This window comes from Bombus huntii, chromosome 11, assembly GCF_024542735.1.
Source record: "Bombus huntii isolate Logan2020A chromosome 11, iyBomHunt1.1, whole genome shotgun sequence".
Taxonomy (NCBI): Eukaryota; Metazoa; Arthropoda; class Insecta; order Hymenoptera; family Apidae; genus Bombus; species Bombus huntii.
Window position 1 is genome coordinate 8420042 of NC_066248.1, and position 18369 is coordinate 8438410.

At 35.6% G+C, this 18369-nt stretch overlaps 1 protein-coding gene across 2 annotated transcripts in view; it reads right to left on the minus strand.

Annotated features, from left to right (window-relative positions):
- Nucleotides 1-18164, minus strand: part of LOC126871339 (high-affinity choline transporter 1-like) — a 23922-nt gene extending 5758 nt beyond the window's left edge. Inside the window, exons 1-12 of one of the 2 annotated variants that reach the window (XM_050630022.1) lie at nt 17747-18164; nt 12374-12507; nt 10233-10457; nt 7525-7632; nt 4768-4996; nt 4062-4290; nt 3447-3681; nt 2586-2692; nt 2164-2267; nt 1928-2058; nt 1272-1549; nt 372-1022 (exon numbers count right to left, since the gene is read on the minus strand). In XM_050630022.1, coding sequence (XP_050485979.1) covers nt 372-1022; nt 1272-1549; nt 1928-2058; nt 2164-2267; nt 2586-2692; nt 3447-3681; nt 4062-4290; nt 4768-4996; nt 7525-7632; nt 10233-10404 — 2244 coding nt within the window. In that variant the 5' untranslated portion in view covers nt 10405-10457; nt 12374-12507; nt 17747-18164. The remainder of the gene's footprint in view (nt 1-371; nt 1023-1271; nt 1550-1927; nt 2059-2163; nt 2268-2585; nt 2693-3446; nt 3682-4061; nt 4291-4767; nt 4997-7524; nt 7633-10232; nt 10458-12373; nt 12508-17746) is intronic. The other variant, XM_050630023.1, reaches the window with a different exon arrangement.
- Between the last annotated feature and the right edge of the window lie 205 nt (nt 18165-18369).

An 18369-nucleotide genomic window follows, 5' to 3' on the forward strand; every position in this document is an offset into this window, starting at 1 on the left:
TTAATATTTTACAAACAACAAATTGTCAGCACCGATTCCCTTGCATAATAACGACAAGTTTGGAACAAATCAAATGAAGCTTTATATGTGTACAAATTTTACAAATTACAAGCCAACTAATCATCCTATTTGTCATAAAACTCTAAAATTATAAGAAGGAAGTTTACGACCTTAAACTTGTCAAACTTACCAATTCACTAATATTATTATCTAGTACATCATTATGCAAGACGACTCAAGTGTAAGTTCATATACCTGAAACTGAACATTAACCTTTTCGTATAAACGAAGTGCGAATAAAACGAGGTTCTACTATGATGAAAAAAAAGAAATGATTAAATTCACAAGGAGGTGACGCCGAGCTCGCTCACCTGTAACGATGGTCTCCTCAGGGTGCCACCCTCCATACCAACCAGCTTCACACCCTTCACGTTTTTCTTAACGTTGATGGTAGTCAACATATTATCTGGGACACTGAATTCCGTGTTTCCTCTGTCCACGATACTGATCCTCTCGTTTTCTCTCGCTTTATCGTTTAACAAAGATCCATCGTTAGGTTTGGTGTAATGAGGTCCCGGAGTCATAGGGGTAGCTACAGTGGGATTCGTTGGCACGTTCACTATGCTTGCATTGTTATTTGGAGGTATAGTTGGTCGATCAGTTGGTAAGAGCATTTGACCCATGGAACCCCTTAGGTTTCGTACACCTAATATTTGGCCTCTGGACACTTCGTTGCTCTGTATAGGGGCGTACTGATTGGGGGTTGGAGTATGTCTACCGCTGATCGAGCTCGTATGGATGGTGTTTCTTAAGGTTTGAAGATGTTGCAGGCTTTGGTTTGCTTTTTGAACGGCTGATCCGACGCTGTTGACCTTGGTAGTGTCTTTATCGTAAGAATCGGCTGCTATGGTCCCGCTGTCTCCCCGATCAGTCATGTCTTCCACTGAATTGGAAGTAGTGCGGTCGTCGTCGTAGCTGCCGGGTCCGATCCCATCGCACGAGTCCATTCCAGAGGTGGATTTCTGGTCAGACGAAGGTTTTAGGGTAATTTGTATTCTTTTAAGACATATAGGATATCACAAGATATGTGAGATATATTTATAGGGTCGATTCTAGATATTAAAACGATGAGAAACGTGCATGTACAAAAATGTCGTTTGGGGTTTATTTTGCAAGTTAATTGTTAGACATTTAGTAACTGTTGCATTTTCGTGTCTAAAATGTATATGTAAAATATCGTTGTAATGATACTGAGGATTTGAAAGACTCACATTGACAGAGGAAGTATCCATTAGAGCGGCACCAGAGCTGCTTTGTACAACTCCAGATTGGTCTTTCGATTTCCCAGGCGAATATACACTAAGAACATCGCAACATCGGGGAAAGTAACCTTTACCAAGAAGATTTCTTGTAAAGAAACTGGTGATGAGCTGGGTAAATAGAGCCACGATCATGGCACCGGTGCGAAATGGGAATTTTTGTGATTGCGTTTCCGTGTCGTAGAAAGGGTATTCGATGAGAGCTGGCACGCCCAATCCTCTTTCTCCGCCTGAAACATAATTATAAAATCTTTTCAAAATGAATATTAAAATAAAAAAATACTTTATGGGCTAATAATATACTTTACTTTACTTTATAATTTACAAAGATTGTTTCTTTACAGAAACATTCTTCCCATCAAATTTGTAATGTACGTTTATAAGAATTGTTTTATGATTATTCTATGATCTATTGTCTTAGCAATTAAACCTAAACCTTTGACTAAACCCGATAGATTCTTTTCATTTTTATTTTATACTACTAAAATGTTTCTGTCTAGTCACGGAATGGCAAATTAACATGCCAGATTTATCATGTCTTTTTTCCTGTGTTTTGTGTTTTTTTAAATAATAAATATCCTTTATGATTAAATTTGTATGATTGTTACCACAAAGACGTAAAACAACGGCCACGAAGTAACCCGCGAGACATCCATAAGTGTCGACCAGAGAGGGCCAATGGATAACGGTTAATAATTGCGGGAAGAGCACCACATAAACAAGATCAGAGCTCAAGTACCTTTAAAACAGAGGAGGCAACAGAATTAATTAGTTGGTCTGCTTAGTTGTCGACGGTGAGCGAGTCAACAAAGCAATTAATTCGAGCGTTTCTGTTACTACTCACGATAGATAATAAACGCTGTCCACCGTGAGCGCTATTAAAGTCGACAGTACTGTGATCATGACAACAGATATCCGGAGTATCCAATTCAGTTCCCTCTCGGTTGCCTGTAATGGAATAAAAATAATTAGAACTTTTCTTCTTCTTCTATCTCTTTTTTTTCTTCTTCGATTCTTCCAGTAGAAAACAGTTTAATTTTGAAAGAAACACAAGAAGCATTTAAATCTTCACATTTTGTAAAGTTAAAAAGTTGAAATCTGTTAGATTTTTCCTTCTTTGATTCTTTTTATAAAAAATGCTACAAATGTAAAAGAGATATGAAAAACAGGTAAATGTTCGCTTTTTACAAAACAAAGAAATATTTTAAAGAATCATAAAAATCGTAGAATTATGAAATTCGCCAACAGAGATTTGTTGATATCTACCTTTGGCCTTAATGTGAGTCTGTAGACGTTCCTGGAGAACATGGAACTGCTGGCTAATATACTTGAATCTGCTGACGACATAACTGCTGCAGAAATGGCGCCCAAACCTGGAAATCAATCGTGAACAATGTGTTGTTTGATACGTTGTAGAAGATTTAGTTTAATAGATTTTGTAATTTTTCTACTATAAAATAGAATTAAAGCAGTAACATTCTCTTTCTTTTTGTTAGAATTTAATTTTCTAGCCTGGGGTAGATAAGATTTAACGTTGTAGTCAGATGATAAGAATTTGCAGAGTCTTCGAGCGCTCCTGTACAGTTCTTCAATTTTGTTCTTTACAGACACTCGACCTGTTTCGCGGTTTCTTAAGCGACTAATGTACAGGGTGTGCCTGGAACGGGGAGTGTGCTTATCTTGAGGGTAAAAGAGGGTCAAATGGTTGTAGGCACAGAAACGCTTTCTTCACGAGGTCTACAGAAAAATTATGAAAGAATGCTTGCTATTTATTAAATGACTATATTACTCAGGAAAAGGAACCTTTTCATTTTACGCGTATCTCACAATATTGATCATTTTTTATTTTCGACAGAAAGTAGGCAAGAACAAAGAAATAACGCGATGAGCAAGTAAAGCTTTAGACTTGATTGTTGTTTATCAGATCGCTATTCTTTTCTTACTTCACTATTGTTCTTACAATTAATACTTTCAACTTCTTTTTAATGGATTGAACAGAAAGCGTACAATAGTTCACGAACATATATCGATGCCTATAACTGTTATAACACTTGATAGCAGTCTCTAATACTCGTTATTGAAGCGAAGTTATACGAGATATTAGGTCGCTACAGTGATACAACTCACCGACAAAGGAGACCCACTGCGGCGTTAGGTATCGAAGAACAATCGGTAACACATTCCCATCATGTGCTATTATACTCTTGTTAAATCCTTCTACGGATGACCAATCAGTGGCTCGTGCTACCACACCAATTAAAGCTGATGGAAACGCGAGGATCATGCAGCCAAACATCGATGCTATCGATAGAGCCGTTGCTATTGATGTGCTTCGCATACTTAGGATCCTTTGGAAATAGCCCTAAATAAATGTTCATTAAAATTGATTGGTACGATCATTAAATCGTTAGATCGATTCAGAAGTTAGAATGATTAAATAAATAAATACGACTTGCACAATAATATAATAGTACTAATAATCTTTCTCTAATGTTGTAAGGGATGTCTTTTAAACATCGTAAACTTCCATAAATATAACTAGATCAATGATTAAAATTTTTCAGATATTTCTAAACATATTTTTACTATTGATTCCTTTTCTTCCGATCATAAACAATTTTAAATTTACATGTTTGGTATACGCGAAGCTTTTCTCTCAAAAGATTTCATTAAAGCCGGAAGTGCTTTGCATATTGAGTACCACGGTATACGATATTAGAATTATCGATGAATATTCAATACCTGCCAAGGTATACCGCCAAATACCAACAACAGCATACAATCTACCCACTCGCCCAGGTCCTCGTTCTTAATTTCCCCCAGCCATTCGTGCGGTGCTAGGTTCTTCTCGAAAGAAACAGCAGGGTGAAGAGCGGAAAATGGAGCAGACACTCCCAAGCCGATTACAATGCACGCTAACTGCAATACATCGGTGCATGCGACGGAATACAGTCCGCCGAATACGGTATACCTGCAATTCGCATGGCATCGATATGTTTACCTTCGAATTTCAACCAACTCGACTTCTCAGACTATGCTACTTCAAACGGGGCAACGAATGCTTATTATCGCTGAAAAGTATCGGGATATTTATTTATTTTTGGCAAGATGTATTCCAATTACAAAATTACGGATAAATTATTTCCTTAGATTGTTTATCACGTTCTGAATTCTAGAGACTAAAATATAAAACTGTGATAAATTATTCAAGCAAAATATAAAAATAATGAAAAAGGGGATATTTGTTAATCTATAAATCATGTAAAGAATTTTATGTAATTATATTATTCTATTAACAAGTCGTGATTACAAGAAGTGATATCCAAAAATGAAACGACTTTCAACGGCGATATTATATTCAAAAGGTGGTGGCTTAATGACATCCCATAATATTTCTTTTCTGGGTGAGATATTTGGAATATACTATATTTACTTCTTTTTTACTCACACGGCTGCCAAGAGCGCAGAGGCGACAATGCTGATCTCCGGATCTACGCCAGCCACTACAGCCAACGAGCTTCCCAATGCTCTCAGCACCGCAGCACACCAGAACAAATCACCACACAGAGCAGGAAGGAACAACAGTCCTCCGACCCCGGCGCCATATCTCTCTTGAAAAGGATCCAGCATAGTCACATGCTCCGCTTTCCTCATTGGTCGTACAAATAACACCGCACCTGTCACGTTTCTTCGTCATGTTAATAATCCTCGATTCTGAGATTAACCCTTTAACTGCCTTGGTTTCAAAATCGAAATGTCCGATTAAAATTTCCTCAAATTGCTGGAAACTCCAAAAGCAATCTCTCCAATCAAGAAACTTTCAAATTCCAAAATCAAGATATTCAATCAAAAGGCTCTAAAATTGTGGAAAACTTCAAAATCCGGGCATCCAATAAAAAAAAAACACTCATATTTTTGAAATATTCAGGACCAAAATACCTAATCAAAAAACTCTCAAATCGTTGAAAATTTCAAAATCAAATTGAGCCAGTTGTTCGAGGATTGAAGATGTCTAAAAAATCACAAACTCCGGATGAAGTGTAGCACGATATTAAATTAAAGAACAGTGGCTACAAGAAGTATTTACACATATTCTTATTTTCATGGTATCAAAACTTTGTAATCATATAAAGTGCATGCTAAATAATACGAAATTTAATACACTTGAACCTAATTAATTAGTATATAAATACTATAATAGATACTATCGTGTGCAAATATTTTTATATAGAACTGATTAAAATTAAATTTTAATCAGAACACTGATAGAACTGATTAAAATTAGTTTTTTGTGAAAGAGATGGAAGTGAATGGCTAAAAGATGGGTTTAATGGATTCGCACTTTTAATTAGGTAGCAGAGGCATCGGTTAAGTGAAACGCAAACCTCGTTGCGAATGTATAGCTTCGATTAATTGAAGTTCAATCAAATTCGGGATCTGTGGTCATGGGATGAGTAGCAGGGTGTGGGAAAACATCGTTAGCAAAAAGGGATATCCATTACTCTGGAGTACCAGCAAAAAATTGGTGATAAAGTGGCTAGCGCATCCGTCGACGTGCAAATAAATTGGGCTTATGTGAGCCGGTCTGATTGGACTTGCGATTGCTCGTCAGGATCATCGAAAAAATATTTGCTAGAGAATTTCCTGTACGCATTTTCCGTGAATGAAAAATTTCTGTCTAATTACACGTATATTTTAATATCTGATATTAAAATATTTTTAATAATTCTTATTCACGGTCTTTCTATTATTTTTCCGTTTTGATAAATTTTTTGATCATACTTGTTCAAATTATGTTCAACGATTTATTTCAAATTATTTCAAATATTTCCTAGCAAATAAGGAATTTGCAACTCGAAGGTTGCTGTAATGGCTTTAAGGGAATATTATCAATCCGTCTTTGAATATATTATGTGTATTGTACGAAACATTTTAAAATTCCATCAACAGCGTAATGAGATTCGATTATAAAGGTCGATATAAAAGTTTTCTAGTGGTCAGTGTCCAAATACTTTCGTAAGCCACTGTATATCAAAAAAGTTCTACTAATACTTAATAATCGTTAAAATACAATCTACCTCAAACTAAAAAGATCTTGCTTCAAATCATGAAACTATACTCATTGAAACTATATTCACCCCTTCTACCATACTCCTTATCAACACTATCCTCTTAAAGCACACCTCAAACGTCCAACCGAATCGACAATAATGACTCCCTCACATTGAATACAATATAAACTTCACGGAATCGTAGTCATTCTCAGCCGAAATTGTTCGAAAAAAGATATAAAAATAAATAAAAGATAAAAAATAAAATAAAAGGAAGAACTTTGAGTAAATTGAAGGAGAGAAGAGGCGATAAATATATCAAGTGCCTCGACCTTGACAATTTCATCACCTTCCCATCGATCTACTTCCACCCCCTTTATTATGATGCTCCCTTCGATGCGTGGCAGTTAAATGGTTAAGGTTACACCTAGTGTTGGGACTGATACTGCGTCGGTACCTATCGATACTAGTTTATAAATTTCAATCCTATAGACATCGTATGAAGATTATAGAAGGAAAATGCAATAAGTGTACATTTTCTGTCTTTTATAAAAAAGAAATTCTGAAGTCCAATATGTTATCAATTAATTCCTTCCAAAAAAGTTAAGAAGAACTTTCAAAGAAGTGAGAAAGATAACCATGGATCTAATAATAATATATCTAGGTAATAAAGTTGTGGAATAAACAAAAAGAGTAGAATTGATCAGTTTGACTTGTGGAAGACTCGTGTACCGTGTCAGTCTCATCACTGGTTACATTTAGTTAGAACTCTTTCACTTGGCGATGCGTGTATCCTGAATGAGATACTATTAGGATATCTGAGTGACGATCGTTTATTTCTTAGTTAGGAAACGGAAGGAATCTAGCAAATTGACGCAAGAGAGAATGGAGCAAATTGAACGATACTGCAGTTTCTAAATTTATCACCATACGAAAAGATTCACCTATAGCTCGAAAGTTCTAAAAAAAAAAAGCGGTTAATCGACTAAAGATACCGATGATCGGTATCACAATATCGTATCTAACGAGAACTTCCGTAGACGATAATGTACTATCCGTATCCATCATACATGTATCGTTGTGTAAAAGAGCTCTTAGTCAGTGTACAACATGCGTGTGTATCACCGGCAGAAAATGTCCAGAGATTGGCGTACCGAACAGTAGACTGAGGCTGTAACCGAAGGGCACTTGACACCAGGCCAATCCTCTGGTAAACATCAATTCAGCGGTCCCGTTCACGTAGGCGCCGCCAACCCACGTGGCTGTGGAAAAAAAAGCAAAGAACGCGGTTTCTCTCGATTAGTTGGCTTCGATTAAGCGGGAAATCGCTCTTTCGAGGGAAAATGTTAGGGGGTGAGTCCGGTGATCTGTGAAAGCTCGGCAAATAGATCACTAGAGGCTTCCTTGTATTATACTAGGCGGAAGTGACATTTCTTTTGCTATTGATGAAATTAGTGAAGGTTACGAGTGGATGTTGGAATATATGTACATATACAGTTTGAACATTGTTTCTTCAGTGAAAATGCCTATATACTGTATAAGGATTTGTGTAAGTATATGGTATGTGTTTATTACTATCTGTGTTATTTATGTAAATATTTGTTTGTCGGGATCGAAAGCTCGATATTGCGGCTATTTTCTCAATCAGGTCAAACTAATCTTATTCTGCGTTACGTAATTATTATATAAGAATCGTTTTAATATAACATTAAGGGAAAAGGTAGTTGACTCCCTCATTTATCAATATTTATTACATGTGAAGAAATGTAGGTTATTTCATAATTCGCAAACTAAGATGTATCTATTAGTTCACAAGAGATAGTACAATAAACAGGATATTTAATTTAATTTGCTGATTGAATTAAATTTATAAATCACACAATGTGTACATTTAAAATTTCCATAAGCAAAAGGTAGTTAATTTTTTATTTACTGCATTCGAACAGCTACAAGGTATTTCATAACGCGCGAACAAAAATATATCCACTAATTCACAACGTCTAGGACAACGAACTTGATATTTGCTTTAATTTAGTAATTGAATTAAATTTGAAATTTCGACGTGTAAATTTCAATTCCTATAAAATCGAAACCATTCTATCGGATATCAAACAACTCAATCTTTATCAATTCAACCATAAAGCATACATAAAGCTGTTCCCGGTGTAAAATGAATTTTACCCGACCCAAATCCTAGTGTAGCTGACCGAACGTCGCTAGAACAATCGGAACGACCGACCGCAGAAATGCGTGCAAATCCCCTCCACCGTTGCTCTTACCATTCTCTCGTTGAGTCAAGAGAGGGAGGGGGTTGGCAGCACGAAGAGAAAGAACATAATACGGACAGTTATAGCCGAGCGGAGCATTTTCCGTGGCATATTTTCCCGCATAGCGTTCATTAAGCTAATGGAGGGATGCAAAAATGATTTCTACCGCGGATATAGAGTATGGTTGAATATGTATGTATAAATGAAACGCGGGTTCTCGTAACGTTAGAACGGATTCAACGCAATCTGATAATACAGGTGGGGGTAACTTAACGAGAAATGGGGGGCGCTTGTAGAGACGGTGATGGGGAGTACATGTACAGAGAATGGAATAAAAACGCGTGAACAAGAGAAAATAAACTGGAGGAACAAAAAAGGGAACTAGGAATAAACGAGAAATGCGATTGACGCGATGACAAAAGCCGGGATTTCCCGATGTTCTACACTGCTCGATAAAACATCGCGTGTACGCGTTCAAATGATAGAAGGTAAGGATGGACGATTTCTTCCGGAAGTCGAAAACGATCCTTGAGGCTGTGATTGTTCATATTTCGCGATTAATTGTATGATCTTTGGTTCAATACGTTTAGCAGCCCGCAAAAGAAATTCGTGTTATTGCCATATACAATGTATATAGTATAACATGTATATAATATAATAATCATATATATTATATTATTATACAGGGTGGTTGGTAACTGGTGGTACAGGCGGAAAGAGGGTGATTCTACGCGAAAAAAGAAGTCGAAAATATAGAATAAAAATTTTTTTTTTTTTTAATTTTTCCATCGAGACAACGATCTACAGTGAGATCCGTTATAACGAGACGTGATAAAGTGCACGTGTACCGAGCGAAAATTCAAAGTCGATTTTCTCGAAAACAAAACCTCGAACGAAAAATTTTTATTCTATATTTTCGACTTCTTTTTTCGCGTAGAATCACCCCCTTTCCGCTTGTACCACCAGTTACCAACCACCCTGTATATATTTATTTTCATGATTAATTGTTTAAATATTTTCGTGAGCCACTGTATGCATAATGTATGTTATATAGACATAGAATGGTTTGATATCATTCTGTTTATATTATTTTGGAAATTAAGTTGGATAAATGCGAGTTTCATTGCGAGTTTCAATAATGTTTGAGTTTCCTAAACTTTGTTTGAGATACGCGAGAAATGGAGTGATTTTGTACTTCTGATTTTGAATGGTAGATTATACTATTCCATATAATCCTGATCAGATAGATCTACGGTTAAGATACTTAAAGTTTCAATGGGAGCAGGTAGAGTATGGAAGCAGAGTTTAATGATCTCAACTAGAAATTTTCACGTCGGATTGAATTCCGCGGAACAAATTAATAATAATAGATTTAGATAATCCCAATTGTGGAGGTAAACCAACCAAATTTTAATTGAATTTTTGATGGAAATGGCTGAATTATATAAATTACTTTACAACATTTGTAATAGCTTCTATATATATATGTAATAGTTTTTTTAAAAAGAAACATTCTTATCAAATTAATTTAATGAAAATCTATTTCAACATAAATTTATATTTAAAAAAATGTTTAAACAGTTCTTAAAACTCACCGATCAAAGTGAAGATACCGAGGATCGGGCCTAAACCACGATCCGCCAATATCATTGCGTCTTGGCCATGGCGTGACTTTTTCTTCTTCACAGTGCCTGCCCAAATACCAACACCCAACACCAACACATAAAACACGATCACGCCGATCAAGCCTATCACGTATACCCCCATCGTTGCAGCTTCACTTCTGTCTTCTTCCGGGATTATTGCGTGATCCCCTGTGACTGAATTATCTCGAAATTAAAATATTTTCCTTAACTTTTTTTCAAATTTTATTAGAAAATATTGGTAACGTGAACGATTTTGGATATTCAAGGTCGATTTCTTTACTAGGAATAATATTAATCAGATTTGTTGTTTATTGAAAATATTATTTTTCTACTATTTAGTTTTACGTCAGATTGTTCGATAAGATCATAGTGTTTTTATTATGAATGACTATCAAATAATGAAATGTTCATTAAGATAAAATACTAAAGACTCAAAAACAGGTTTCCTACTTGAAGGAATTCATTGTTGAAAACAATAAAAAAATTTTAAGGGAAGGTTCGTGGAATTAAAGAATTACAGCCAGATATTTCTTAATCTTCACTCTTAATTTCCCGAATATAATAAATGTAACGAAAAAAGTCGTATAGTGAGAAAGTGGCTTTGAATCATCCAACTGGATCAAAGAAAAAGGAGAAATATGCTGTTGTATATAATTGAGCATAGCAATTCTAGGTATTTAATTACGTATTTTAATTACGTAATGCAAGTAATAATCTAATATTTAAAAAGATAAAGTTTATAGTTTTCGATAATGAATTTCCTAAACTCTAAACAACAAGCAATTATCAATTCTGAGTTTACATTTGGTCTATACTTTGACCAGGGATAGTAATTAATTAAAGGAGCGGCGAGAACGTAGGTATACTAATTGCAAGTCAAAGCAATGTTGGGCTTATTTCCGTTCGCAACAAAGACACATTCGAGACTGGAATCTGTTCGACACTAATTTTCTAGTGTTCGTGATCAGTATCGACGATCGACAGAACAATCGTAATACTCTAAATTGTTCTTCCATTGCCGATCCTTTGTAGAACAGAAACGGCTCAACCTCCCTTGGTGATTTGTAAATGAACAAATCGACGCTGTCGAGATACTCATTGACACCTATTTCAGGGAAACTTGGCGAAGATTGATGAAACAATTCCCACTGGGATAGGAGGATTGCATAGAATAATTCTCAATTAAATTTGTCTTCATTCCAATCTCAATGCTTGTCTCGATAAAATCTCGGTAAATTCGATCAAATTTACAAAGTCTAATTCTATGAAAATACATTTCCTTTAAATCTCTGTAAACCTTTGCTACGGATTTTCCGAATAACGTAATATAATAATAAATTAATATCATTTTTGGTGTCCGAATTTTTTAATCGTAAATATTATCTCCTTTGTACCAAATGTTTCTTAGCACTGATCACAAAACATTTCAACAGTCAATTATCCATTATAGAATACATAAATTTCAATAACCAATAGAATTCACTTTAACACTTATTATATGTAAGATAGCTGTTTGTACTGTACATTTTTACTAAATATATATTCATATATCTATTCTGCATCTTCTATAAACATTTTCTGATTCGTTTTAAATTTTACCAGCATAATCGCCTCGTTACAGTGCCAATGAAATTTCGAAATCTCTTATATAACACACACAATATATGGACAAAATTTTCTATGGCAAGTCGAGTCAATGTAGTGTATTCCGGAAAACTTCCAAGGAAAAGCATAAGTTTTAAGATTATTTTGATGAGCTACTATAAATTCCTCTGCTATTTTCATTCCATCCAATCTTTGGCATCCTGAACAAACATCGTTCCTCGTATTGATCGCGTGCCGAGTTATCCAATAAAATTCGGACACCAAGCTATCGTTTTCAGCGTTAAGCAGCCAGCTAGGCAGACAGACAGGCATGCAGGCAGGCAGGTCCGAAGCAAAAGTTAAAGCTCGGTAAACTCGTCGGGCAAACGGTGGAAGAGCTAATCGACCGCGGCGGCAATTGCAGCGTGGATTAAAATTCAAGTGTGGCCTAGATATCGGACATGGATGGGTCGTCGGGTCATGACCCGGCTCGCCGCTTTACTCACGTAAAGTTCAGCCGATCCTCCGCGCTCCTCTCGCGCGGCATTATTAATTCGTCCGCGAGTCGCCCCCCTCTATTTTTTTTTTTTTTTTGCTTTTTCGTCCCTTCCTTGGATTCCTTTTTTCTCTCGTGGACCACCTGAAAATAGAGATGAAAATAAAAAAAATAAAAGAATCGCACGCCTCGATTGAACAGCAAAGCGCGCCGTTCGGAAGGGGTGACACGCGATTCGACTTTTTGTTCCCTCTTTCCCGGACCGTTCTTTCAACGATTTCCGATCGTACAATCGTGCATTCGAGAATTCTTTGCACTCGCCGTGTCAAGTATTTAATTTGGCTTTGCTTTCATTCCTTAATCTCGTATTTTATTGTTTCACGCTTTAATATTTTCGTGTTTAACGTATTTTAAATTTTAATAATGGTGCAGGTTTAGTATCGTTATACCGAGCAGTATTTTATGTAATTGTGACTATAAAGGACGCGAAAATTTTGAGGCAATAATTTAGATAAAAAAATCCTTATCTATGTTCGCTTTATCATACAATATAATATTATATTCTTGAAAAAACATGACATTTGATTCTTGTTGTAAAGTTTATTCAACAGAATGATGTGCTATTATGTTCAAAGAGGCAGTTCTTTGTATTTTTTTAAAACTAATATTCTTTGATTGTGTCATTTCCCGATATGCGTATTACATCACTCATTAGCCTGTTTCTGTTTGTAATTATCAGAATTTTCCACTGGTTATTTTGCTTCGTGTGCTTTTCTTTACGTTAACTTTGCTGTTTGATTTTGTGGAGAATTTGCCATGTTGACAGGTCAAGTGCGTGTTAACAGCTTGGTAGGAGGGGAAAAAGCGACGAAAAGATTGCAAGAGAGGGTGTTACTTTTATAAGATTAAATATGGTAGTAGGTAAATTAAAACCCTATTAGGATAATATCTGGATTCTTTTATTCAATATTATTCAAATGTAATGTCCTGACAAGCGTTTACTCTTGTCCTGAAACGAAATGGAATTAATTAAAGTATTTTAATACATATTTTCTCAATAAAATGGTAATAAGAATAGATCTTCATATATTATTCTCTTTATCGTATTATTGCAATAAAATTAAAGAAAATGTTTTGCTTTAACTTCACACAATCAATAAAAAAAAATGTATGACAATCCTTTTTATGTTAAATACCTTCATTATACATGAAACTCGTTTGATTACAAAAATCCGCCTTCAAAGTCTCGTTTCACGTCTTCCATCGTCCGTTGCCAGGGTAAAAACATGTATCCGAGGCTTTTCAGCGACTTTCCTCGCGGAAATCGTAATAAGAGACTTAAGAGCGTTCAGAACGCATCTTCACGGTTTCACGATGGTTTCGCGGCGAATTCGTTAAACTGCTGACATCGCGGCCTTTTTCTCATGAAAGAAGAAATACGCGCTTTTCACTCGGAAACTAGTAAAAAAGCGGTTTCGCTTCAAAATTTGAAGAAATTTTCATAATTACGAACATTTCTTAATTGCTTATGCGTTCGAAAGCTTTTACTGTCTGAAATTTTGAAACGCGCTGATATTGCCAGTGAATTACTATTTTAAGCTCGTCAAACGAATTTTTCCACTCGCAACGTTAAAATATTCTATAATTATAAATTTCATCGAATATATAGGGCATATTTTTTAATCGCCTGATAATAGATAAAAGTAGATTTAACAGAGATAATTAGTTATTTTGAGATATAAGTTTGTAACAATAGAACTCGTTACGATAAAGATTTCATAAAAGAAGAATAGGAAGATTGGTAGGGAAATGAGAAACAATTGTATAGATAATAAGGGAAAATATACTGCTAATTAACGATCGATAAACAATTGCTTACTTATATCTATACTTTATCTATGGGATTTTTATTCAAATGTATAAAATATAAGATTACCAAAAATATAGAAATTTAACTAAATAATAATAATATAAATAATAATATAAATAATACTAAATAATAATAAATATTGAACATGAATAAACAAATAAAATACAGTATCAAACGATGATTGAAACAAAATTACATAAATTAACTCAATATTTATCATAGTTTTAGTGGAGTATAAGGTTTGGATAAATATCGAATTAAATTTAGAGGAAAATCAAGTTGATGCTCGATGGGTTAATTGGCGTAAAATTAAAGTTCTTAATAGCCGTTTCTATTAGGAAAGAAGCATTAAGCAGTCGTTTCATTAAGCGGGTTATCAAGATTCGTTTCTTGTTTCTTTCCTTTTTGCGTCATCTTTCTTACTTTTCCACCTCTTTCCATAGTATTGGTGAAACCAATTAAAACGAGCACATCTGGTATTTACATGTTCTGACCAATCAGAAACATCGCATTAAGCTGGGTAAATACCTTAACCGAGAATCGATAAATTTACGCGTTGGTTGCGACCAATTGGTTTCTACCGAGTGTTCATAAACATTTTTTTTCGATCCATCATTATAGCCAGACGAAAGCAATACAAAGAATAAATAAACAGAATTACTTTTTTTGTCAGTATTTTTTCAAAATTTTGTTCTATTTCATTTTGATGCCTTTTTAAGTTTTCTGTATTATGCTTTTTTAATAAGATGATAATATATTTGATGATAATATTTATTTGGTATACATTCATGCATCATTTAGATTGCATTAATTTTTGTTGTAAAGTGCGGTATTAACATGGTTCCTGTTATATGGATTATCGATATTTCCTATGTTATAAAATTTATTTATCAGAATGAAATATCTGACGTAGATCACTAAAATTATATATATAAAAAGAAAGGGGAGCAGAACAAAACAAAGATCAATTTCAAGATAAAACGGCAATTGGAACTATAAACCTAAATAACCAAAGTATCGAAAAATTCCAAGCAAACGATAGAGATAAGGAAAAAGACGAAATAAGTGGAAAACTTTCCATGAAACAGTCATTTGAATGTATCAGGACTCGGACAGAAGAATAGGCTACAGCCTGTGAACTAATTCTACTTAGTAAATTAGTACACGGGAATATTAATCAAAATTCAAATAAATACTTCAGTTAAAAATAAATCCAAATATATATATAACCCAAATATTCAAAGTATGGAAAAATTGCAAGAGGGAAGAAGGAATAAGAGAAAAATAGAAATAAGCGGAAAAGGGAAAAACACGATGAAGCGCGCGATACCGCGTGAAACGGAACGCGAGTAATTGTCCCGCGGCCCACAAAGGCTGGTTCGTTACTGAAATTGCTTACTAATTAAGTGTAACGAAAGGAGGGGGAGGTAAGGATGAAGCAAGTAAAAAAAGAGACTAAGAAAGAGGAAGATGGAACGGGGGGGAGGGAGAGAAAAATTAACGAGCAGAACGTTGCCGGGCCGAGACAAGAATAAATAGCGCGCGCGGCTCGTTATAAATTTGTAGAAAACTACGTCGGGTGAATTGAAATGGATGAAAGGACATTTTAGAGACTCTGTAGACCGCGAATCGTTTCTGAAGAGATTTAAAAAAAAAGAGAGGAGGCATATGGAAGAGACGAAGAAAATGAATATGTATAAAAAAGAGAATAATAAACGTAGAAGAAAGAGAAGAGGAAGAGGTGGAAAAAACGCAAGAACCAAGGATTAAATGGCTCAGAGACTCAGGGGGGAAACGAGTTTAAGAAGTTGCTCGGTTTGTTCTTCTATTCGAAGAAGAAATTTTCTCGATAGGCTGACTCGATCGCTTTAACATTTTCACCGCAGGATATCCTCAATTGAAGCCACCTTTCAATCGAAGGAATAAAGAAGAGAACAGGGAGGAGAGAAGAGTAGAAATTGTTTATCCTATTGCATCGTAGAATGTGACTTGGTACATCAATTTGTACAGTAATTCGTTATAGGAGGAAATTTTGTTATAAAAATAGTAGAACAAAATAATATTTTGAAATAAATTTTAGACGAATACTGTGGATTTTAATGGAGCGATGGTTTTTCGAAAGATTGTGGAAGATCATTGAGGGTAAGAAAAAAAAGTAGAAGATATACCGTAATTTGTTTACGATATACTAAATCGAGACTAGTTCATAGAAAGATCTATATCCGAGTATTTGAGAACAAACAGAAAAAACAAAATCCTCAATTAAAATAAATTGCGGATTAACTTAACTGTTACAGGAATCTGAATTCTTTCAAGCATTAGAATACATTACCGGATAACATTAAAATACATTACGCACTAGCTGTAATATATTCATAAGAAAATTTATAAAAGATTTGTACTAATTTTCTTCGTGTATCTTCTCTATTACTTATCTCGTATTTATATCTTATACATTTTAAATTCCATACTGAATATAAGAAAATTCCGTTTTAATTAAAATTTCCGTTTACTAATTTAGTAAGTAGAATTAATCTCTCAGCTTGCATTCTATTCTACTGTCCGCGTCCTGATATGTTTTCATTACAATGCCATTTCATATATGACAGAGGGGGACAATAACAAAGGACGATTATAGCACTCCTCGGTGATGCGACGTGACAAAGGACGAAGCGCCTCATTTGCAGCGCTGTTTGTTTTCCCAAAGAAAACTGTTTAACCGTTCAACCAACACCGATGGAAGTGTCAAACGGAAAGTCAATCAAAGCAACGAATTTTTGCTCCAAGCTTACAGGATGATTAAATAATACTTAATAAATAGTTAGGTTTCATTCTTAGGTCCAAATAAGCCAAACAGTTATTGTTTACTCTTAAAGAATTGTTCCTCAGTTACCCTGTACATGTATCTATTCTGATCCATTCAAAACACGTTTACTACCGTACTTAATTTTTGAATCACATATATTTTCGCATTTTCTCTTTTACGAAAAGCAATAGTCTCAAAACTCTTCTACGAAACATTTAATGAAGAAACGAAAAGAAAGAAAACTTATCCTAAAAGCTTGTAGATCTTTAGATCTTTCTTCTTTCAAAAAACCAAACATGTAGGTAAAGGACATGCCTACCAATTTTTCTGTTGAAAAGAGAAAGAAAGAATAGATCAAAGATTACGTTTTTCTTCCCTGAAGCAGCTTATAAGAAACCGAAGATACAACAAATAAATAACGTTCGATAAGAGACATAAAAGAAAAAATGATTTAGAAATTACGTTTCCTTTTCCTGAGATAAACCTCAAGGAAAGAAGTGTGCATTTTCTTCCCACAGGCAATTCTTAAGAAACAGCAAAATACATTAAACGAATAACAAATTCGAACTTCCCCAGCTTCGACAGAGGAAAAAGATACACGAAAAATCAGTTTTTCTGCCCAGGAAAACAAACGCGAATGAAGCAAAGCGAAGGAGAAACGTGGCTGGTTTCTCGAACGAAAGGAGGAAGATGTTATGGCGACTTACCCCGGAACACGCCTCTCACGTGAGAATCCCCATACTGCTGACTCCGCTTCGATTTCCAGCTGGATACTAGGAATCGGATCTCCTTGGACGGAGATCGACGTTGTGTCTCGTTTTTTCGTTTACGTGAAACGGCGACCAAAAAGGTCACCGGTTCGGAAAGAGGTCGACGAACAGAGAAAACGTAGACGCGTGGAAAGCACACAGGCGAGACGCGGGGGTAGACGCGGAGAAGGGACGAAGACGTGAAGACGCGTGACGGATGGGTCGGTGGAAGATTGGCTGGTGGTCGCGACACGCGGACGCTTTTAACGAGGATCGTGCGCGAGAAGAGCGTACGCGAACACAACGGCGGCGACAGGAGGGAGCCAAGCGTACGACTGAATCTAGTACTCCGGACTCGCAGCATCCCGTACGGCTGATAGGCCGTGCGCGCTGGACCGCCACCTTGCCAGGGAGTCGTGCCGCAGACGGAGAGGGAGAAGGATGGAAGCTGTTGCCACGCAAGGGGGCGAGGGATGGTGTCTACGAAGGAGGGGAATGACATTTACCTCGCTCCCTCTCTGTTTGTCCATCTTCCTCTGTTTAATTTGGCCTCCGTCTTTCTCGCTTGTAATTCTCTCTCT